The following is a 23604-nucleotide window of genomic DNA, read 5'->3' on the forward strand; positions in this document are numbered from 1 at the left end:
TGAGAAAACAATGGTCCCAAATATGCATAGTCTGTCACCTGACATTGCCTGGAGGAAAGGCTGATCAGAGCCATTTGACAGGATTAGGGTCTTAACACCTTGCTGGAGGGATTATGCTGGACAGGGGAGGTGTGATGGAGTCCTAGAGAAATTGAGCAAACTGGCACGTTGATTTTCTATGAATTTTATAGATTTTAGTCCCTTTTGACATTGACAATTGGAAATAAATTGATATATTGTAGCGAAGAAGAAGGTGAAGAAGACATGCCCCCCCCTTCCGTATCATCCCAGAAGTCTATGATTTTGAAATGAATTTTTACAGATTTGAACAACTCCCTCCCTCCCTTTGAAGTGGCAGGGGAAGACAGCAAATTCATCACCATGGAGATGTCTGAAGGGAGTCTTCAAAGTCATTGTGATTTACTAATTGTATTTATTTATTTTTAAATATAATTATTGCTTTGTGTCATTTTGTCTTGAGTGATGTTTTCCCCCTCCCATAGAAGGCAGCTTTGTAGATACAGTCATACTTGGGAGTCAAACGTTCCGGCTCCCAAACGCTTGAAAACTGTAAGTGACTGTTCCGGTTTTAGAACATTTGTGTGTGTGTGTGTGCAATCGGAAACCATTAGGAAGCCGCGCCTTGGTTTCTGAACATTTCAGAAGTCAAACGGACTTCCAGAACGGATTTCATTTGACTTCCAAGGTACAACTGTACTTCTGATTAAATAAATTCAACTATTTGCTCTTGCACTACAAGGGAAAATGCCTTCCACCCCTTTTCCACCTAGTCGTTGCCCCAAAGCGTAGAATTAGAGGGTCACCACATTCCATGGCAGATCATTTTTAAAAATTATTAATTGCATGTCAACCAAAACACTCACACTCTACCACACCTCCATTCTGACTAGTCTCTGCTTCTAGTCTGAGTATTTGATAGCAGTGGCTGCTGGGGACCATTGTTTCTGCTGGGCCAGAAGGCAGGGGCAGCTAACAGAAGGCAAAGTCAGGGGTAGGATGAGCCTGGGGTCACAAAGGAAAGAGCTAATGGTAGGATGAGCCAGTTAGCGCTGGTTCTCTCCCCATTCTTCCCTCGCTTGCAAGGACATTAATGATATGGTCACACCTTTCCCAAAGCCCAGCACCTCACTTAGCTGGCTTTGGGAAGGCAGTGTGAGAGCTATTGGGTGTCAAATTTTGGCCTCGCTCCCTGTCTCCACTGCAACAAAGCAGTGCGTGAAGTTCTCTTGCAGCCCACTTGGTCTGAGAGGTTGGACTGCCCTGATATAGATAGTTCAAAATGATGGGAGAGCAGTTTGGATAATATGAACAAAATCAGTTTAATAAGATACGCAATCACTTGATTGAAAATAATAAGGGGAAGATATATTTCTGAATACAGCTCATTCAAATTTCTTTGCCCCATCATGGTTTAAAAGGACCAGGCAATATACAGTCATACCTCGGGTTGAATGTGCTTCAGGTTGAGCGCTTTTGGGTTGTTCTCCGCAGCAACTCGGAAGTAATGGAGCACATTACTTCCGAGTTTCGCCACTCGCGCATGTGCAGATGCTCAAAATGATGTCACACGAATGTGCGGAAGCAGCAAAACACAACCCGCACACACGCAGACATGCCGTCGCGTCTTACGTTCCATTCAGGATGCGAACAGGGCTCTAGAACAGATCCCGTTCTCATCCCAAGGTACCACTGTGATTGGTTTTAGAAATTCTGAACAAAAAGAGTCATTGTTCAAAGTGAGATTTAAATTCCAATGAACTAGGAGAGAAAGTGAATATCTGGGTCACCCTGTGAGATTTCAGTAATACATGATAGGGTAAAAGTTTGAGTGCAGCACAAGTGCGTTGCAGGTATCTATAGTTATCTTGGAATAGCCCGGATCTGCAAGGGGGGTGGCGCTACTGTCAAGCCACAGCGAGATTCTTGTTGAGGTTTAGACTGGTTTTCTGGGAAGCAGAAGGTGAAATGCTGAAGGAGGCTGGTGAGGAAGAGAAAGAGCTCTGTCCTAGCTAGCTGTTCTCCTGGACATACACGCAAACCTGAAAAAGAAAGAGGACATCAAGCTAAGTGTCAGTTCCTAAGTGACTCTTCCAGTGAGCATGCAGACTGCAAGACCCTACACAGAAAGGCCCCAGATAATTCACAGGTGGTTGGTGGTGTGCACAGCACCCTTTGAAGAAAAGACTACTGCAATGCGCTCTACGTGGGGCTACCTTTGAAGGTGACCCAGAAACTACAACTAATCCAGAATGCGGCAGCTAGACTGGTGACTGGGGGCGGCCGCCGAGACCATATAACACCGGTCTTGAAAGACCTACATTGGCTCCCAGTACGTTTCCGAGCACAATTCAAAATGTTGGTGCTGACCTTTGAAGCCCTAAACGGCCTTGGTCCAGTATATCTGAAGGAGCGTCTCCTCCCCCATCGTTTTGCCCGGACACTGAGGTCCAGCTCTGAGGGCCTTCTGGCGGTTCCCTCACTGCGAGAGGCCAAGTTACAGGGAACCAAGCAGAGGGCCTTCTCGGTAGTGGCGCCCGCCCTGTGGAACGCCCTCCCATCAGATGTCAAAGCGATAAACAACTACCTGACATTCAGAAGACATATGAAGGCATCCCTGTTTAGGGAAGTTTTTAATATGTGACATTTTAGTGTATTTTTCATCTTTGTTGGAAGCCGCCCAGAGTGGCTGGGGAAACCCAGCCAGATGGGCGGGGTACAAATAATAAATTATTATTATTATTATTATGTTGTGCACAGCATCCTTTGAAGAAAAGAAAGACCTACGGCACTGGTGTGAGTGGCCGAATGAGTAAAACCACCAGTTAAGAAGAAAATCATTTTGAAGACACCCAAACTGTATGGGGATTGGGGAGAGGGAAGTGGAACAAGAACACAGGAAGCTGCCTTATACTGAATCAGACCATTGCTCCATCTAGTTCAGTATTGTCAGCACTGACTGGGTCTCTCCAGCACCTGGAGATTCTGAGGATTGAACCTGGAACCTTCTGCATGCAAAGCACAGGCCCTGCCACTGGACTTCGGCCCTTTCCCTATCTTTTGCCATCAGTTGCTTTTATGAGCATTTCAGATTAAGTCTCAGAGGCAGTGACACGGTCACAGCAATGGTGATGCTAATGTCTCATAAAAGGTGACTTACAATTTAGAAATTATTCAGTCTGTTCTACCACAGAATTCTGTCACCTTATTCTGATTCCTGACCTAATTCTGCAGCGATCGCAGACCAGGCCATCCCCATGTCTTCAGGAAGTGAATTGCACTGTGTGGTGAATTATTTTGTTGTGTCTATCCTGAATGCCAATCAGTTTTTTTGCCTGATTGGCATTTTTATTCTATGAGAAGGAGATAAAAAATTGTCTCCTGTATTTCTCCACACCATAATTGGATAAACCATCTATCACAATCTGATGTGTCATATTTTGTTTTGTTTAATATTCTGCTGAAAGCCACTCAGGATGGCTGGGGCAGCCCAGTCAAATGGGCGGGGTACAAGTAATAAGTTGTTGTTGTTGTTGTTGCTGTTGTTGTTTTGTTATAGCCAAGTCTTATAAACAAGGGCTGGCAAACTGGAGGGGGGGGTGCATTGAGGGCTGGCACTCCTCCAAGAGCCACGTAAATTGAAGCTTAATCCAGAAAAGACAAAGATTTGAAAGGCAGATCAGTGGATAGGGATTCAGCCCATGCTGAATGGGGCTATCCTCCCTCTGAAAACTAAAGAAGGGGGTTGTGGTTTAGGCTTATGTACACTTCCTCTTGTCCTGCTGCTTCCCCCTGGGCAAAACCACTCTTTAACACTCAATTCAAGCAAACAGCAATTTGGGTTTTCCCTGGACCAACATTTGTTCCGATCTATTGCTAAAGAGCAGGTTTCCCCTTGGAAAGGAATGGGACAAGGAAAAACTGCCAGAAGGAAATAGCTGTTCTGAGTGCTGCACGAATGTGACTTCTCTTCAGTGGGAGCATAATTGTGAGCACAAACATTTGTATCTCCACAACGAAGATTTATGGGTAGATCTCTCTCTCCACACCCAGGACTGGATTTAGGTTTGATGAAGCCCTAAGTTACTAAAGGTAATGGGGCCCCTTATATGTCCAGCTGTCCTTTGTCAACAACAAATTGTCGCTTTTTGTGTGTGTTGAATATATGCTATATGGTAATTTATGGACCTAATAGGTATCTAAAGCCATTTGCACATGACAAAATATGTATTTTATCATTGTTTATTTGTTTTTTATCTTATATTTTGGAGAATGTACATCCAGGTTTTTTCCCTTTAAATTTTTTTGGGGCCCCCAAGAGAGTGGGGCCCTAAGCTTGTTTAGCTTATACGTAAATCTGGCACTGTCCACACCCACAAAGGACTGTATCTGAAGAAGCCCTTTCATGTGACCATGAAAAAAAACACTTGCAATATTAAAATGTGTGATTATGAAACAGTAAATATCCCAGCTTTTAGTCCTCTGGAATTACCTGCTGAGAAAGGCAGGAAGCCCTCTCGTTTCACAAATTCCCCCTTTTTATTAAGGAAATGCTCTGGGTAAAATTCATAAGGCTTCTCCCACACAGTTTCATCCTTCAGTACAGATGACAGGCTGAAGATGACCGTGGTACCCTAAGTGTGTCCAAAGAAAGAGGATTTGGTAAAAGGATTACAATCAGCAGCATTGTGTTTTCCTTATATCCTGTCTCTATTTTGAAATATCTTAGGCTTCTGGAGACAATGGGCTCGTCCGTACTTCTGCTTGTGCCGTGCCTAGAAAACACAGGTCTGAGCAGTTTTCTCCTTGACTCCTGCTTTCTGGGCATATGTCCAAGCAGTTTAGGAGTTCATTCCCCATGCAAATTCAAGGCATTTGAGAAATCTTAAGTTTGGGATCAGTGAATAAATAAAGCAATTTAAATTTGGTTCAACTCCATGTAAAAGAGAAATATAGTCTGCCTGCTTCTGTTCAGAATACCTTTACTCTGTTAGCAAAACTTATACCTTTGGGATGAAGAAGCCTTGTAATGTCGTGTCCCGGTATGCCATATGAGGCAGCATCAATGGAGAAACATCAGCAAATCGCTGAATTTCATTTATCACAGCATGAGTGTAAGGCATGGATGCCTGGTCCCCCATGGTGGCTGACCTGTTCTTGCCAATCACATCATCAATTTCTTTTTGGACTTTACCTAGAAAGGAAGCACACTTTCATTGTTCTCCCATTTATTTATTTTACAGACATATACACCACACAATAAGCAAACTATATAGGCAGTGAACATAATGCACCCACAGAACAGCATAAAAGTACATATCATCCAGACACACAGTATCTGATAGGTTGAGCTATACATCAGAAAGGACGGGTACAAACAGAAAGGTCTTCAGCAGGTGTCTGAAACTTGGTGTATTGATGGTACTTCCTTTGCATAGGCAAGGAATTCTACAACTTAGGTCCACAAACAAAACAGCTTATTACTTGTAGAAGCAAGGTGAATATCATGTGCTACATTTGATAGTGCCTCTCTAGCTGAATATAAAAATCAAGCAACTATGGTGGGGGAGAAGCAGCCCGAGTAAGTTGGTCCCCAAACAATTTGGAGCCTTCTATAACAAAAACTTGAATTTGGCTCAGTTAGCATGTAAGAAGCCTGTGCAGATCCTTAAGGGGAGATGTTCTATGCTGTTGATGGGAAACCTATAAATGTGTGTGCAGATCCCATGCTGCTGGGAGCTACACTTGATCTTTCCTCTGGAATCAGTAACCTGCAGATAGGAGAATACCTTATTTCCTGTTAAAATGCTTTTATGAACAAGGACATGTTCTGTTCCAAGTGGTCACAGCTGGTTGGTGGTTCAAACCTGAGCTGGAGTTCCAGCAGGAGGCCCTGTCTAGGCAAGAGACCATCTCAAGGTTAGCTCAGGCTAGAGACTGGCACACAAGAAGGCCCAATTAGAGAAAGAGGAAGAGGAGCATTCTGTGGACAGGAATTGGACTATGATTGTGCTCTATGAAAAAGTTTGCCACAATAAATTGTCTTAGAATGCCAGTTTCGTCTTTGCTACCAAAGACTAAGAGCAGCTACAGATGTGCCCTTAATTCAGTGAAAACAGGAAGTCCAATGGCTTCTTGCATATTGTAGATCTCTGTTGAAACTTAAATTCCCATCCTAATATAGCTGCTCTTTCAGAAACTGGCACTAAAATATCTCTTTTTAGAGCCAGTGTGGTGTAGTGGTTAAGAGCAGTAGTCTTGTAATCTGGGGAACCGGGTTCGCGTCTCCGCTCTTCCACATGTAGCTGCTGGGTGACCTTGGGCCAGTCACACTTCTCTGAAGTCTCTCAGCCCCACTCACCTCACAGAGTGTTTATTGTGGGGGAGGAAGGAAAAGGAGAATGTTAGCCGCTTTGAGACTCCTGAAGGGGAGTGAAAGGCGGGATATCAAATCCAAACTCTTCTTCTTCTTCTTTTAGCATATAGCAGCTGTAGTAGTACTTACTCTGGACTTCTGGATTTTGGATCATGTACAGCAGGCCCCAGCGCAGAGTGGTGGCAACAGTTTCAGTGCCAGCAGCAAAAAGTTCAGTAATTATTAGACGAAGGATGTCACGATTGAAACTTGTCTTCACATCTTTCTTCCTCTGAGAAGACAAACGATATGCATCTCAAAAAATAAATAAATCTTATGGCACCTATATAGCATGCAGAAAGTGTCAAAGAGACTGGACTTTCCAGTAACAGAGTCATATCAGTTACAGACCTGCCCAGTTGGGCAAGGAAGGTGCTCTTAGCAGTGCTGCCACCCTCTGAGGTCCTGGAGTGGTGGCATATTTATCAATTTATTACATTTACATCCCACTTTTTCTCCAAGGAGATTCTTAGGCCTCGTGTCAGCGAAGCTCAGATGCTTACAGGAGAAGAAGACACAGGCTTAGAGAGAGAACAGTTAGCAGCGGAAGGCAGAGAGGAGGGGGAGAGAAGCTGTGATCTGAGCTCTGAACAAAGGTGAGATGAAAGACAGGGCCAGAGTGACAGGCTGCTGTGTAAGAGCTCCAATAGTGAGTCAGACGCTGGAATGCTGGAAGCATTCTCTCCTAAACCTCGTAGAATCTAGACAGTGCAAAAGATACTGGAAAAGAAGGTGGGGGGAGGAGCTCAGTCTGGGCAACTCCATCTTCTGGGGAGGACGATGAGTAGAGGAGCTATGTCCTAGTTTGTTGTTTTAGCAATAAATTTGAAATAATAAACAGCTAGAGTTGTCTCGCATTTGTGGGAGAGACCAAGCCATAACACCCCATGAGATCCCAAGAGGTATTGGGTCCTCTCCTGGGTCAGGGCTGCAACCCCACTGCTCCACAAATCAGGTATGGCACACACAGAGATGCATGGGCATAGCCAGGACTTTTGTTAGAGGGGGGCAGAACCTCAGTTTGCTATGTATTTTTATTGAATTTTATTAATTGGGGGTGGCAGCTGCCCCCTCCCCCCCCAGCTATGCCCATGGAACAGTGAGTTGCTGATTTAACCAAGGTTTTAAATTAATAGTTAGAACCAATTACAGTGGTAGCCTTGGTTTGCAACCGCTTTGGATTACAACCGTTTTGGATTACAGTGGTACCTCGTGTTACATACGCTTCAAGTTACATATGCTTCAGGTTACACACCCCGCTAAGCCACAAATAGTGCTTCAGGTTAAGAACTTTGCTGCAGGATAAGAACAGAAATCGGGCTCCGGCGGCGCGGCAGCAATGGGAGGCCCTATTAGCTAAAGTGGTGCTTCAGGTTAAGAACAGTTTCAGATTAAGAACGGACCTCCGGAATGAATTAAGTACTTAACCCGAGGTACCACTGTACAACCATGTCAAACCCGGAAGTTTGTGTCCCTTTTTTAGGATTACATCCAAAAAATTTTTGGATTACAACCAATTTTTGGGGGGAGGCCCCATTGGCGAAAGCACACCTTGGGTTATAACCTGTTTTGGTTTACAACCGGACCTCTGGAATGGATTATGGTTGTAAACCAAGGTACCACTGTATAGAATTGTATGTACCTTGGGCTGGAACTACAAAATACCAACATCCTACCTTTTCTATTTCTTCCAGAAAAGCATCAATGATGTCCCTCCTGCAGGATGAATCCCAGGTTTTCACGTGCACCTTCAGAATGTTTTCTATGTAGTTGTACAAACCCATGTGGTGTTTAGAGACTATCTGTTCCAGTGGTGGGATGTGCAGCAAGCAAGGTATCATATTAATGAGCTGATGCAGAATGGAAAAGAAAATCCATTACACCTGGTACAGAGATACAGTCACTAAAGAACAATATTTCTGATGAAGCAGCAGTTTTTCACACCTGAGTACACAATCCTGATGCATCTTGAATGCAATCTTCAAGTAAGTGCAGCAGCTCCTGGAATTTCTGGTCTTTGTAGTCAAAGCGATAGCCAAAAGTCATAGAGGCGATCACATTGCTAACTGCATTGTTTATAATAAACTGAGGGTCAAATGGATGGTCTGAAAGAGAAAAAGAAGTGGGTTGATGATTCATCACCCCTGCCCTGCCCTAACCACCATGGCTCCATTCGCTTTGCTCTCTTTAATGTACACTCATAAATGTTCCAAATTCAAAACTCTCTGGAAATCAAACCTAAGGTCTGAAGCACAACACTCTGGACTTTTACTGGTGGAGTTCTTTGACAGAGATGGGAGAAATACATTTTAGCTACTGATATTAGGCATGCACCTGCACTGCACTCTCTTCAGCACCTACTAAAGCATTTTTGTTTAGGCAAGCCCACCCAGATATTTTGAAAGCTCATGCGAGTTTTAATCTGCTTTTAGTGTATTGTTATTGTTATGAGGTGTGTGGGGGGGGATTAGACTATATGCCTGATCCTCCATCTAATTCCTGGATCCAGCATGGATTCAATTGCTGGAATAAGCAGGCCAGCCTAGTAATAGCCTGCTAAGTATGGGCCATTAAGGGAACAAAGGAAGTGGCTAGGTACCAGAAACCAAAGGGGTGGGCTTCCTTCCCTCAACAGTCTGCTAGTTAGAAAGACAGGGGGCTGGGAGCTGGGTGCAAAAGGGGCAGGCTGGGAAGGCAGAGAGTCAGAGCCAGGCCTGATTTCTGCTGGGATTCAAGGCTGCAGCTATGGGAGAAACAAGACCTTCTTGGGGTGTTAATGCTGTGAGCCAATCCATCATAGGCTCAGGTTATAGATATACGTAAATAAACCATATATCATAAAGACATGTGCCTTATTCCTGAAGGAAACACAAGCCTGGGTAAGCGCTCAGAACCCCTGGAATCTCACACCGCTCAGAGATTGGGGTGGCATGCAACATAATATTAACTTTGTTAAAGTCTTTTTTCTTATTCTTATTGATCATGTTATTGTTTTAAGGGTTTTTTAAACAATCAGACAGTGTATGCTTTTTATTAAATAAATAAATAAATAAATAAGAATGTAAACATTTTGAATTAAGCACATTTCCCACTTCCCACATTCCTAGGTTTAACGAACCTCCCTCAACGCGGAATGCAGAACACAGATGGCCAGCTTCCTCAATCATTTGCCATTCCAGGGATTTCTTTCCCATTCCGAAATCTCTCAAGTTTGAGACAAGAAACCTCCTCTGCTCCTTCCAGGCAGGATTATACTTTGCAAATACCAGTCCTAAGAGGGCATAAAATTGAAGTGGTTAAAATGCTGACATAACATTGCTTCAGATGAGTCAGCTCTTACTGGCTAAAATTATTACGGTACATCTGGAGACCAATCATCTGACACTGAACCAAATCAGACTTGGTAAACAAACAAAAAGAACGGGGAAATGTATTACATGACTGATGGGGAAAGTTCGCTCATGCTCTGTATCAAGGCACTATTGCTTTAATGTCTAAAAATTATTTTCATTCTCTCTTAAATGAGAGTCAGTTTGGTGTTGGACTAGGATCTGGGAGAGACTCAGATCCAAATCAGTCATGAAGCTCCTCAGCCCGAGAAACAGTCCACCCCCTGCCATTCAGGAATCACAGCTAAAGAATCTTTGACTTCCATCTTCAATGAGGGAGAGTCCACCACCTTCTGTGAGAGTTTGTTTCACTGCCAAACAGCTCTTATCATTCACACTCAATGAGCTTTTGAACCTCAAGAAAAACAGTGAGAACCAAAATGCTCCTTTCTTATGGCTTGGAAGCATTAACAGACCATTATTTAATTCCCACTCTTCCTATTTGAATTGCTTTATTGCCAACAGACGGGAGGGATGCTCCCTGGTTTGCCTTCTTCCCATCTCCTTCAGCACAGTGGACTGATAAAGCCAGACATACCTTGCTTGTATCCTGCCAAATAACTCTGGACAGGCATATCAGGACGATCAGCAAAATCCTCTGACTTGTGGACTAAAGCTTCTTTCACTAGCTTGAATCCATTCACCACCACGACATTGGTATAGAAGGCTTGCAGGCTGTAAATGTTCCCGTACTTCTTAGACAGCTGTAAATATATGACAGCATAAAATGTCCATATGCTAATATATATCTAGGTATGCAAGCAGGGGCGCCGACTTATAAAAAATATTGGGGGGGCCCATACCGGGGTCCTGCCCCGGGAAGTTTTCTAAATTTTAGATGAAAATTAGTGAGTTTTAAAGTTTTTTAAAAGTATTTTAGAGTCATATGATCAACATTAGAACCCCGAAAACTCGACTCTCTATAACTCCACACTCCGGGAAACTCGACAAGCCTGAAACACTTTTTGGCTTTGAAAAAAGAAACAAAACATAAACACGCACGGTATTTTCGTAAAAAGCTAATTTAATTTACAATAACAATTATGCTTATAGACTATTACAGAGCAGTGAATATATAGCTCTGAAAAGACTGAAATGATATTTAAATAAATCCTAAACTATCATTAAAAGAATAAAACATAAAATATTGCTGTCGCACAGTAATAGCACTTTGATTAATAAGTGAAATAGCTAATTTAAGCTTACTTTGAATAAGGCTGAGGGTTCATTAAATAAATATAATATCTCAAAGTTAATGCTTTAATACAGTTAATAAAGTTAATACAGTATGCCTAATACTGTATGTAAATACTGTAATACTGTATGTAAATAACGGGCTTTAATTGGGTCTTACACCCTAAAAATATTTAAGTATTTGAAAATAACTAATACAGTACTATAGTAATATAGAAATACAGTACTAAACTAGTACTAATATTTCGAAACTGAAAATTTAACATTCTGTATGTATTTAATTCTCTATTTTATAAAGATTTTTAATATCTGACAGTGAGTTTGGAGTAGCCCAATGCAAAAATCCTGAGGATCCATGTGGATCCGTGCTTTGTAACCACGTTTTTGCACCACTGTGACCCTAGGCAACAGTGGGTGCGTGATTTTTTTGGTGCAAGATGTAGCCATGGACATGCTATGTGATCTGATGGTGAATTTGGGGTGACCCAATGCAAAAATCCTGAGGATCCATGTGGATCCGTGCTTTGTCACCACGTTTTAAATGGGGAGGGAAGGAAAAACACAGAAGGGACAAGAAGCACAAGAGGGGTGTGCGGAGAAGCAGCTGGCTAAGAATGCAGGGGAGGAGTTTAACGGGGTGGGGGGGGAGGAAAGGAAGGCAAAAGTCCCCCCCCCCAAGCCAGCCCTCTCTCTCTCTCTCCCACCTGCGAGTCCCGAGTCCCTAGAGCACGGAGAGGAGGAGGTGGTGGGCTGGAGCCTGCACGCAGTGTGACTAGGAAAGAATTAGAAGGAAGGACTCGATCCTTTCCTTAACCCTCTGCTTGCCAAGAGGGCAGGGGATTCCCTGCTCTTTGTTGAGTTTGAGCAAACGCAGCAACAGAAGCGGGTGGGCAGTAAGACCCTGAGGCAGAATGCAGGAAAGCAGCAGCTTCAGCCTTCCCTCCGCCCGCCCAATCTTATTTTTGCCTGATTTTTGCCTATTTTTGCTCCTGCGCTCCAGCGAGTCAGCTCCAGGGACCTCACATTCGCTCAATAACACACACAGACATTTCCCCTTACTTTTTAGGAGAAAAAATCTGCGTGTTATAGAGCGAAATTTACGGTAATAATTTTCTTAAATTATTGGGGGTGCGGAGCCCCCCCAAACGAATTTTTGAGGGGGCTCAGGCCCCCTCAGGCCCCATGGAGTCGGCGCCTATGTATGCAAGCAGAAAGGTACGCAGGTGGCGCTGTGGGTTAAAGCCTCAGCGCCTAGGACTTGCCGATCGAAAGGTCGGCGGTTCGAATCCCTGCAGCGGGGTGCGCTCCCGCTGCTCGGTCCCAGCGCCTGTCAACCTAGCAGTTCGAAAGCACCTCCGGGTGCAAGTAGATAAATAGGGACCGCTTACCAGCGGGAAGGTAAATGGCGTTTCCGTGTGCGGTTCTGGCTCGCCAGAGCAGCGATGTCACGCTGGCCACGTGACCCGGAAGTGTCTCCGGACAGCGCTGGCCCCTGGCCTCTTGAGTGAGATGGGCGCACAACCCCAGAGTCTGTCAAGACTGGCCCGTACGGGCAGGGGTACCTTTACCTTTACCTTTATGCAAGCAGAGCCATCTTACCCATAGGGGTTAGTGGTGCCTTGTGCCAGGGCGTCGGACTCTCAGGGGCGCCCCAGTGAGTGGGGCAGCTGTGCAGCTTTGCCAGTGCCCTCCCCTTTCCCTGCACGCTCGCCAGCTGTGCCCCATCAACCATATGGCTGGTGGGCGTGCAGCTTGCCTCCCAAGCTTCCATGGGAAGAGAGCGGTCCCCACAGAGGCTTAGGCTGGAAGCTGCGCCCCACCAACTATATGGCTGGCGGGTGCGCAGCTTCCCTCCCAAGCCTCTGTAGGGATTGCTCTCCTGCAGTGGCATGGGGGAGAGTTGCGCCCCCCAATGGCTGGCAGTGTGCAGCTTCCTTCCCCCCACCCCAAACACTATCCATGGTAATTTGGAGGCACTGGACGGATATTTGCACCCTGGCACCACATCTGCTTAAGACCACCCTGTATGCAAGTTTTGGAATAATAATTATTTGACCAGAAATACAACAAATGACAACCTAGTGATGAAGGCTGTGACCAGATTACCTGTGTGTCTGCTACGTCAGTTGCCCAAGTGCTAAATGCAGGTGGCCAACTTCAAGGTACCCCTCTTTCATCTTATGGGTTCCTTTTCCTTTCAGCAGGTGGAAGATGGCTAACCCTTCCAATAGTGGACTGTCCTTGTAATGTTGGGCTCATGCACTCCCCTACTTAGTATGTCTAGTGTTTCTCTAAATCAGTTTTAAAATTACAAAAATGAGACTCCAGCCATAAACTTACATCCAATCGAACTCAGCAGGGTTGAACTGCTAATAGTGGTTTTATATGACATTTCTCTAAATCAAAACAGTCCTCTTTTTATTGTACACAGAAGAAAGAATTCTACTCTTTACTCAAGCATCCTTAATTCTAATAAGGAAACTAATGAATGCTTGAATGGTGGGTCGATTGTTGTTAATCATTCTTATAAAACATGCACCAATTCCAGTTATTAACCCTTCCTACTACTATGCACCTAACTGTTTATATATTGTCTTCTGTAGATGTATATCCACCATTCACAATTAAAGAAGGTTGCTCCCTCACACAACCATTCAGTGAAAATAAAAGCAAGTGTTATTAGGAACAGCCCTACAGCACAGGGACCTGTGCTCATTATCGTAGAAGAATGTTGAGGTGATCATTTTTGGGGGGAGGGGAAGGATTAAGCCTTCCCCACCACCACTGCTTTTCATGGGTTATTGTATTCTAGAGTTGTGATTAGAGTAGGAAGAATGTGCACTAAAAGGTTACAAATTTCTCCTCCGTCCACTATATGGGGAGGTTTCAGGATGGAGGAAATGAAAAAGAATAAATATTTTCATTCTCAGTAGCAAAAAATCTCTTCCTCTCTCTGTATAATAATAATAATAATAATAATAATACCCCACCCATTTGGCTGTGTTTCCCCAACCACTCTGGGCGGCTTCCAGCACATATAAAAACATAATAAAACATCAAACATTAAAAATATAGCAATAGTGTTCAGATTCAGGGCCAGCAGTCAGCCCTGAGCTCAAACTCTTTAATATACTAAGGAAGAGGAATGTAGTCATTTTTCTTCCCCATCCTTGCTGCCTGTCCTTCTACACACCCACCCAAACCACCGATAGGTTCCTGTTACAGGCTGTCTGGAACCCTGAATGAGTGCCCTCCTGTTAAAGGCTGGAGCCAACCCTCAAAACATCTTGTTGCAGCTCCCCGCTAAACTCAGTGTACCCACCCATATGTTTAAAAGCAATATCATCTAATAGAAAACAATGTGACAGTTGACTGCTGTGAACTCACACTGAAAATTGTGAACTATCCCAAACTGGTTCAAATTTGCTGTTTCTTATTTGGTCAATCAGTTCTGTAACCAACACTTAACATACTTCTATTGTGCCCATTCAGAGCTAAAATGTCCAGGAGGCTAACTGCAATGACTGGCGTGGGGCAAGGCAGGTGAAACCAAAATATAATTCCAAGGGTGCAACAGAATTAACACACAAGCGTAACACCCCATCAGCATGCATGAGCCAATATTATAAGCCACAAAGGAACTGAGGGGAAACAGACAAGTTGCCCCCCCCCCCAACACTCACTGCCGCAGCTCAATATGGAATCAAGCCAATGGCAGGTTAACCTTCTTCACTTCTGTTCCCCAAACACAGCACTCTTTGCTGGTCACCAGAGGAAGAAGTCTGAGGGAGGTGGTGTTCAGCTATAGAACGGACTCCCTCAGAAGCTGGTGGGCTCTCCTTCATTGGAGCATTTAATCAGATGTTGGATGGCCATAGGCGCCGACTCCATGGGGCCTGAGGGGGCCTGAGCCCCCTCAAAAATTCGTTTGGGGGGGCTCTGCCCCCCAATAATTTAAGAAAATTATTACCGTAAATTTCGCTCTATAACACGCAGATTTTTTCTCCTAAAAAGTAAGGGGAAATGTCTGTGCGTGTTATTGAGCGAATGTGGGGTCCCTGGAGCTGACTCGCCGGAGCGCAGGGGCAAAAATAGGCAAAAATCAGGCAAAAATAAGATCGGGCGGGCGGAGGGAAGGCGGAAGCTGCTGCTTTCCTGCATTCTGCCTCAGGATCTTACTGCCCACCCGCTTCTGTTGCTGCGTTTGCTCAAACTCAACAAAGAGCAGGGAATCCCCTGCCCTCTTGGCAAGCAGAGGGTTAAGGAAAGGATCGAGTCCTTCCTTCTAATTCTTTCCTAGTCACACTGCGTGCAGGCTCCAGCCCACCACCTCCTCCTCTCCGTGCTCTACGGACTCGCAGGTGGGAGAGAGAGAGGGCTGGCTTGGGGGGGGGACTTTTGCCTTCCTTTCCTCCCCCCCACCCCGTTAAACTCCTCCCCTGCATTCTTAGCCAGCTGCTTCTCCGCACACCCCTCTTGTGCTTCTTGTCCCTTCTGTGTTTTTCCTTCCCTCCCCATTTAAAACGTGGTGACAAAGCACGGATCCACATGGATCCTCAGGATTTTTGCATTGGGTCACTCCAAATTCACCATCAGATCACATTACATGTCCATGGCTACAGTCTGCACCAAAAAAATCACGCACCCACTGTTGCCTGGGGCTGCAATGGTGCAAAAACGTGGTTACAAAGCATGGATCCACAGGATCTTTGCACTGGGTCACCCCAAATTCACCATCAGATGACATAGCATGTCCATGGCTACAGCCTGCACCAAAAAAATCACGCATCCACTGTGGCCTGGGGCCACAATGGTGCAAAAACGTGGTTACAAAGCACGGATCCACATGGATTCTCAGGATTTTTGCATTGGGTCACCCCAAATTCACCATCAGATCACATAGCATGTTCATGGCTACATCTTGCACCAAAAAAATCACGCACCCACTGTTGCCTAGGGTCACAGTGGTGCAAAAACGTGGTTACAAAGCACGGATCCACATGGATCCTCAGGATTTTTGCATTGGGTCACCCCAAATTCACCATCAGATCACATAGCATGTCCATGGCTACATCTTGCACCAAAAAAATCACGCACCCACTGTTGCCTAGGGTCACAGTGGTGCAAAAACGTGGTTACAAAGCACGGATCCACATGGATCCTCAGGATTTTTGCATTGGGCTACTCCAAACTCACTGTCAGATATTAAAAATCTTTATAAAATAGAGAATTAAATACATACAGAATGTTAAATTTTCAGTTTCGAAATATTAGTACTAGTTTAGTACTGTATTTCTATATTACTATAGTACTGTATTAGTTATTTTCAAATACTTAAATATTTTTAGGGTGTAAGACCCAATTAAAGCCCGTTATTTACATACAGTATTACAGTATTTACATACAGTATTAGGCATACTGTATTAACTTTATTAACTGTATTAAAGCATTAACTTTGAGATATTATTTTTATTTAATGAACCCTCAGCCTTATTCAAAGTAAGCTTAAATTAGCTATTTCACTTATTAATCAAAGTGCTATTACTGTGCGACAGCAATATTTTATGTTTTATTCTTTTAATGATAATTTAGGATTTATTTAAATATCATTTCAGTCTTTTCAGAGCTATATATTCACTGCTCTGTAATAGTCTATAAGCATTAGCTTTTTACGAAAATACCGTGCGTGTTTATGTTTTGTTTCTTTTTTCAAAGCCAAAAAGTGTTTCAGGCTTGTCGAGTTTCCTGGAGTGTGGAGTTATAGAGAGTCGAGTTTTCGGGGTTCTAATGTTGATCATATGACTCTAAAATACTTTTAAAAAACTTTAAAACTCACTAATTTTCATCTAAAATTTAGAAAACTTCCCGGGGCAGGACCCCGGTATGGGCCCCCCCAAATATTTTTTATAAGTCGGCGCCCCTGTGGATGGCCATCTGTCACGGATCCTTTAGATTCCTGCATTGCAGGGGGTTGGATTAGATGACCCTTGGGATCCCTCCCAACTCTACAATTCTATGATCCATGTCTCTTTTTTCCCTTAGCACTTACCTGAGTGAAAGAAAGATGAGGCTTCCTCATATCAATCTCCAAAAGGGTGCCGATAAAGGGCAAGGAAATAGGCCCTGGCGGGTAGTTGCTCCAAGGCTTCCTACGCTTCATAAAATCGAAGGATATAGTTAACAAAAAGAATAGTATAACCAGCAACATGAGGTTATTCCATATGGCCATGAGCATGGAGAACACCCAATGGAATGGCTCCATGATTTCTCCCTGCACTGATTCAGTCTCCTGCTTTTACTTCCTTTTGTCTGAAAAGTTCCTCCTGTGTGTATTGTGTTCCGTAGAGAGAGAGAAATGATACTAAATTGAAGTCAGAATTACTTCCTTAACACATCCCTGTGCTCCCTCCTTCCCTCTCTCTCTCTGTTTTTAAGTAACTCCTGGAAAAATTGTGGGAGGGCCAATGAAGAATAGAATGAATCTGTTACGAAAAAATGAGCTGTTTTTTCTGTGTCCTGCTTCTGGTAAGAAGCTCAGAGTTCTTCCTGGTAAAGAAGCTATAAGATGAACCATGCCCCACTCTCTGAGCAGAAACTTCCAATTTACTTCTCCCACAGCTGAGTATATGAAGCAAACACACATGTTGCTATATCTTCAGAATTGAAAGGAAAACAATAATATTCATGTTTTGTAATAAACAAAATGTCCTGACTTACATGTTGAGATTCTGCCTATTTACACCATCCTTGTTTTTAATCAACCGTCTTGTCTATCAGAGCTATATAATAGAGCTGAAATAGATCTTTTTTTGATGTCAGATCGTGAACTATCCAAAATTATATCAAATTTGCTGTTTTTTATTTGGTTGATCAGTTCTGTACCCAACACTTAACAAACTTACAGGCAGTGCTTTTTTTCTGGGGGGACGCAAGAGGACGCATACCCCTAAACATTTTGTGAATCTTTGTACTTTGGTCCATTTACTGTATTTATTTTCCCCAATTTTAACTATATTTTCTTGAGTCAAAATGAGAGTACCCCTAAACATTTTTTTAGAAGAAGAAGAAAAAGCACTGCTTACGGGTTGGCCCACTGGTTGGTACTGCTTTAGAATCCACTTCCTTTGTTCTTGACTCAAGTTCACTGTCATCATTCACAATATCAGTAAAGAAAAATAACCCTTTTATCTACTCCACTATTCTTTCCAACTGCCAGCCTGAAATTTACTGCCACTTTGTTGTGTGCCAACTATGTGTATCCATATAATCAGTTGTGATTAATTTCATTGATTCAGCTGTATACCTACTTTTGGGCCACCCTGTATACTGTTCCGATACAGATCTAAAATACTTTTTTCATATTACATTCACCTGTGCGTGTAATATTTTTTCAGACAAATCAGTTACAAAATATTAAGATACATATTTATCATATTCATACTGTACCTTCATCCTTCTTCAAAATCTCTGATGCTTTTGGAGAATATATTGAGCTGGCATTAGAGGACTTGATAATGTTATTACTCCATCAGCATAAAGACTTATTTTGGAAATAGAAGGACCTACTTCTACATTTGTTCATTAGACTTAATCATAATTGCAGATGCTTCAATGCCTATAGCAAAACACAATGCAGAAGGGGAGGTTGTCATATTCTTCTGTGTATGAATATTCCAGAGTTTGCACATTAACAATTAAAACTGTTGATGGAATAGTATATGATGCCTTGATACTGTCAATAGTATTATTCCTTCTGTTCATTTTTTCTTGTGAGTAAATCCACCATTGACTTTGTGCTACTGCTGGCTCCCATTGACTTGGCACCTTGCGCTATTCTGGCTGTAGATGTAGGTCAGGCCCAACAACTTGGTCCCTCGTGCTGCCTCAGTGCCTTGGGTGGAGGAAACATCTGTGTAAACCGTCATGTTTTGCAATGGCCTCATTCCGCACACCCCCTAGCTGACCCTGTCATGCCTCAGACCCCTGAAGAGAAGCCAGCAGGGGGCTGAGAGGGATACACTCCCAATGCCTATGCCAAGGTTTACCTACGGCTGAAATAAATAAATAAAGTTGTGCCCAATTTTAATCTCAAAATGTTTGTTGTGGTCTGGCTCCCGGGGGGAGGGGTTGCTGAGACTGCATACGCCATGTCAGGAGAAGTTTATCTTATATTGATCATTTCTGGGGAAACGTAGAGCAGATTGTGAAAAGCAGGCTCAACAAGAAATATTGAGAGAGATTACAAGTTGGCCTAAGGCCAGATCTGAATCTGTGATAAAAATCAGATATTTAATTACAGGGTTCACATAACTAGAATCTTGCTGGACTGTAGCCCAAATTGCCTCATCCCATGCAGTCCTAATTTTGGCTGTGGCCGGTTAGGGCTTAACGGAGCATAGGCACCAATACCACAGCTGCAGTCAGCATGCCAGCCTGGGTAGGAGTTGGGGGAGTGGGCAGCTTGTTGTGTCAGTCTGGAGCTGGCGGAGGGACTGGGCTCAAATTGGACTTGGACCAGTTGATGCTGACCCTCGTCTAGGCCCTGGACACGACTTCCACATTGCCTTTGCTTCTCAACTGATGCTTGTATCTTCTTCCAGTTCCTGTGCGGATGCTCACGTCTTTTGTCATGTTTTAGGCAGGTTATCATCTTTTAAAAAACATTTGTTGATTCAGTTAGATGTTTGTACAGGAACTTTTTTTTTATTTAAAGGCCAGTTAGTTTTTCTTTAAACTTGGAAGACTGCTTGAAGAGGTTATGAGATAGAAGTGAATTCATGATTGACACAAGGCCCAGTCAGCATTCTGCACAGATAGCTGGAGAATGGGAGTGGAAAAGTAGGCAGACTTCATGATTGCCACACCAGCCAGCCATTCAGCTGGCAGTTGCTGCAAATGGAGATATTTGTTTTCCTCTTAACTTGATTCAGCTTGGAAAGAGTGAATGCAGATCCACAGGAGGTGCGCCACTCCAGAAATGTATTTCGGTACACAGCCTTTTGTAACTAATGGTCCTTGGGTCATCTTCCCGGAGACCCAGAAGCCAATCAGGGCTGGGAGGAGTGTGAACCAATCAGGAGAGGGCAGCGAGTTAAAAGTTGGTACCTGACAGTTAAACTGTCAGATAAGACTTGACAAAATAAAAAAATTCCTTCCAGTAGCACCTTAAAAACCAACTAAGTTAGTTCTTGGTATGAGCTTTCATGTGCATGCACACTTCTTCAGATACACTGAAACAGAAGTCACCAGACCCTTCTATATAGTGAGAAGGTGGGGAGGGGTATTACTCAGAAGGGTGGTGGGATTGGGTGATTGGCAGATAGCTGTGATGAGCCTGTTGACGACTCTTAACGACTGCAATAGGTCTTACAGGAAAAAGCAAGGGGTGAGAAGGTGAAAAATGGCTTTGTCATGTATAATGAGATAAGAATCCAATGTCTTTGTTCAGACCAGGTCTCTCCATGGTTTTAAGTTTGGTAATAAGTTGCAATTCAGTAGCTTCTCTTTCCAGTCTATTTCTGAAATTCCTTTGTAATAGAACAACTACTTTGAGATCTTGTATAGAATGTCCTGGGAGATTGAAGTGTTCTCCTACTGGTTTCTCTGTCTTGTGATTCCTGATGTCAGATTTATGTCCATTTATTCTTTAAGAAAGCTCATACCAAGAACTAACTTAGTTGGTCTTTAAGGTGCTACTGGAAGGAATTTTTTTATTTTGTTTTGACTATGGCAGACCAACACGGCTACCTATCTGTAACTAGATAAGACTTGGTTAGAGCCTGAATAGGGATGAGGGAGATTAGCTGGGTGTTGACTAGGCAGGGCAACCCAGATTATTTCCCTGAGGGGAAGGAAAAGGCCCAATCAGATGGCCAGGGTACATTATTATTATTATTATTATTATTATTATTATTATTATTACTATATATTCTCAAATCTCTCAGGCATTACCAACAGGGAGTGTCTATGTTTTAAAACACCCAAAGCAAAATAATATTACCTAGCTCTCATCTTTCTTGAGGGAGTTTGTCATACCTTTATTTGTCTAGCAAGGTGAAGTAACTGAATAGTGCCAATATTAGTGGAGTTTAATAAAGAAATACCTTCACAGTTCCATGAAGAGTGCCCCTGGGAAAAGGGGATGAGCAAATATGTCAATTTAGTGTCAGTATATCATATTTTCAGTCCTCAGCTCTTCACATATCCATCTGTGATTTTTTTAAAAATAAGTCCTCATAAATGTTCATCTGCATTTTAGTATTTCATTTCTCCTAATACACATGTTTTTGTATGCAATTTTGCCTAATAAATGCTATTTGCAAGGTAATTTTCCCTAATATAAATGCATTTTGTATGAAAGTGGGGGGTAATAAAACTCCCCCAGAAAAGAACATATTATTCTGTACCTAATTCTAAAAGAAACTAGAAAAATAATAGCACCAATGAATATGTATGAAGGCAAAAGCAAAGCAGTTTATGTTTTACAGAATCTTAATGCAAATTGTTTATTGTCTACTCAGATTCACTCCTTGAAAAATGCAATATTATTAGACCTTAAGTTTTCTCAAGTATGAAATAAAGTAATCAGGCCAGTTCCAACTCTGAAAAGCAAAGCGCTGACAGGAATGCCACCATACCAGCAGTACATCTTCACTTCCTTGAAGAGGAAAGGTTAGAGGAAAGGTGAGGAAGAGGTAACATGAGATAATGTCATAACATTATGCATGGCATTAAGGAAGTGGATAGGTAAAAGTTTTTCTCCCTCTCTCATAACAGTATAAATTACTTGCTTTTTCTCTAAATGAAAAGGCTTAGAATACTTGTAACCTTTTCTTATGGGAAAGTTGCTCCATCCCCTTGATCATTTTTCTGAACCTTTTCCAACTCTGTGATATCCCTTTTGAGATAAGGTGCCCAGAAATATACACAATGTTCAAAGTTTATTCACAAAATAGACATGTGACAGCATTCTGATAGTGGAAGTGTATTTTCAATGCCTTTTCTAGTGATCCCTAGCATGGAATTCTCTGTTTTTACAGCTGTTGCACACTGTGTCAATGCAAGCTATCCACCACATCGAGCTATCCTCTAGCAGAGGTCTTGTTCTTGATCAGCCTCCACTAGTTCAGATGCCACAAGTGTATCTGTGAAATTAAGGCGGGGATGCCCCAAGGTTAATCGCTTTGCACTTGTTTACATAGAATTTCATTTGCCATCTAACTGCCCTTTTACCTTATTTGGAGATATCTTTCACAGTCTTCTTCAATTTTAACCACCCTGAATGATTTTGCACCTTCAGCTAACTCAACTACCTTAATTGCTCACCCCTAACATCCATGCATTGGGAGAATTGTCCATTTATTCCTACTTCCTGCTTCCTGTTTCTTAACCAGATACTGATCCACAAGAGGACCTCTTCTCTTATTTTCCAGCTACTACGCTGACTGAAGAGCCCCTAGTGAGATACTTTGTCAAAAGTTTTGTCATAGTCTCAGTACACAGTGTCAACAGCATCACCTCTATCTAATCCCACTTTTCTACAGTTCCTATTGATCAGTTAGCCCCACTGTCTTGGATACCTTTATCTTAGAAAGGTAGAATATCAATGCCAAAAGAAATGTAGGAAACTTTCAATCCCAGAAACCTCTCTCCTGTTCTCTCTACTACTTTACCTCTTGCCTCCCTCCGTAGGGGTGAAGGACAGAGGCATTTTCACTGATAATTTAAACCATTTGCTTTGAACCTGTAATTATTATCAATCAATCAATTTCCTTTATTTGACCGATAGTCAGAAATAAAACACAGAAATAAAACACAATACAGAATTATGAACTAAAACATCATAGGGGTACATGAATAAGGTAGGGCCACAGCACTAAACCTCTCACAGATAACCCACATCAAGGCATTCAATTGTACGTTTCCGACACTTGAGTGCCAGGAAAAGGAATTTAGCCACTGACAAAGTTGTTTTCCTAGAAGACTTATTTAGCAGATATGCTGTCTGCTTTCCTCTTTGTCGGGGACTAAGCTGGGGTAAGTATGGGGTTATCTTAAATCGTTGTAGAAGGGACAGCTCAGTAAAATGTGCTCTGTGGATTCTACCTCACCCAACGCACAATGGCATAATCTCTGGTCATATGGGACTCCTCCATATCTTCCCTTCAGAACCGCCGAGTCAAGAACATTCAGCCTAGCCGCGGTAAATAGTCTGCGGTATTCCACGTGGTGGATATCCGCCAGGTAGCGAGCTGGAGCAGCTCGGTACATCTGCTCCCCCAGAAACAGCCCTGGTTTCACACGGGCTATGTCCTCCTGTCTCGCAATATCCCTTAATCTTTGGGCGATCACCGTCTTCGCGTGGCTATACGTCATGGACTCTATATAAAGGGAGGACAACCCGCACTTCTGCACTTCCTCCACTATCTCCCCTTCCCATGGAGATTTAAAGTTATCCCTCAGAATCAAGGGGGCCAAACCCACCGGTCTGAAACAAAGCTTAAGCCAAAGCCATAACTTTGCTTTCAGGGCCACATACCTAAAGGCTTGGCACCCGGTTTCCAATCTCATGATCGCACCTGCCACGGA

The 23604-nt window shown here is 43.0% G+C and overlaps 1 protein-coding gene across 2 annotated transcripts; it reads right to left on the reverse strand.

Moving 5' to 3' along the window:
* Window positions 1-413: 413 nt before the first annotated feature.
* On the reverse strand, window positions 414-20062 carry LOC310825315 (cytochrome P450 2D6-like). 2 transcript variants are annotated; one of them, XM_083698698.1, is made up of 11 exons: window positions 18463-20062; window positions 17066-17165; window positions 10361-10526; window positions 9552-9704; window positions 8378-8538; window positions 8110-8283; window positions 6524-6665; window positions 5025-5212; window positions 4511-4652; window positions 1556-2060; window positions 414-568 (listed from the first exon to the last, which is right to left on the reverse strand). In XM_083698698.1, the coding sequence occupies exons 2-10, from the start codon at window positions 17093-17095 to the stop codon at window positions 1882-1884; spliced, it is 1335 nt and encodes a 444-aa protein (XP_083554824.1). In that variant the 5' UTR covers window positions 17096-17165; window positions 18463-20062; the 3' UTR covers window positions 414-568; window positions 1556-1881. The 2 variants fall into 2 exon arrangements, with proteins under 2 accessions (XP_083554824.1, XP_083554823.1); XM_083698697.1 differs by lacking the exon at window positions 18463-20062 and having other exon boundaries at window positions 17066-18095.
* Between the last annotated feature and the right edge of the window lie 3542 nt (window positions 20063-23604).

This window comes from Podarcis gaigeae (assembly GCF_964106915.1).
Source record: "Podarcis gaigeae genome assembly, chromosome: 10".
NCBI classification, from domain to species: Eukaryota; Metazoa; Chordata; class Lepidosauria; order Squamata; family Lacertidae; genus Podarcis; species Podarcis gaigeae.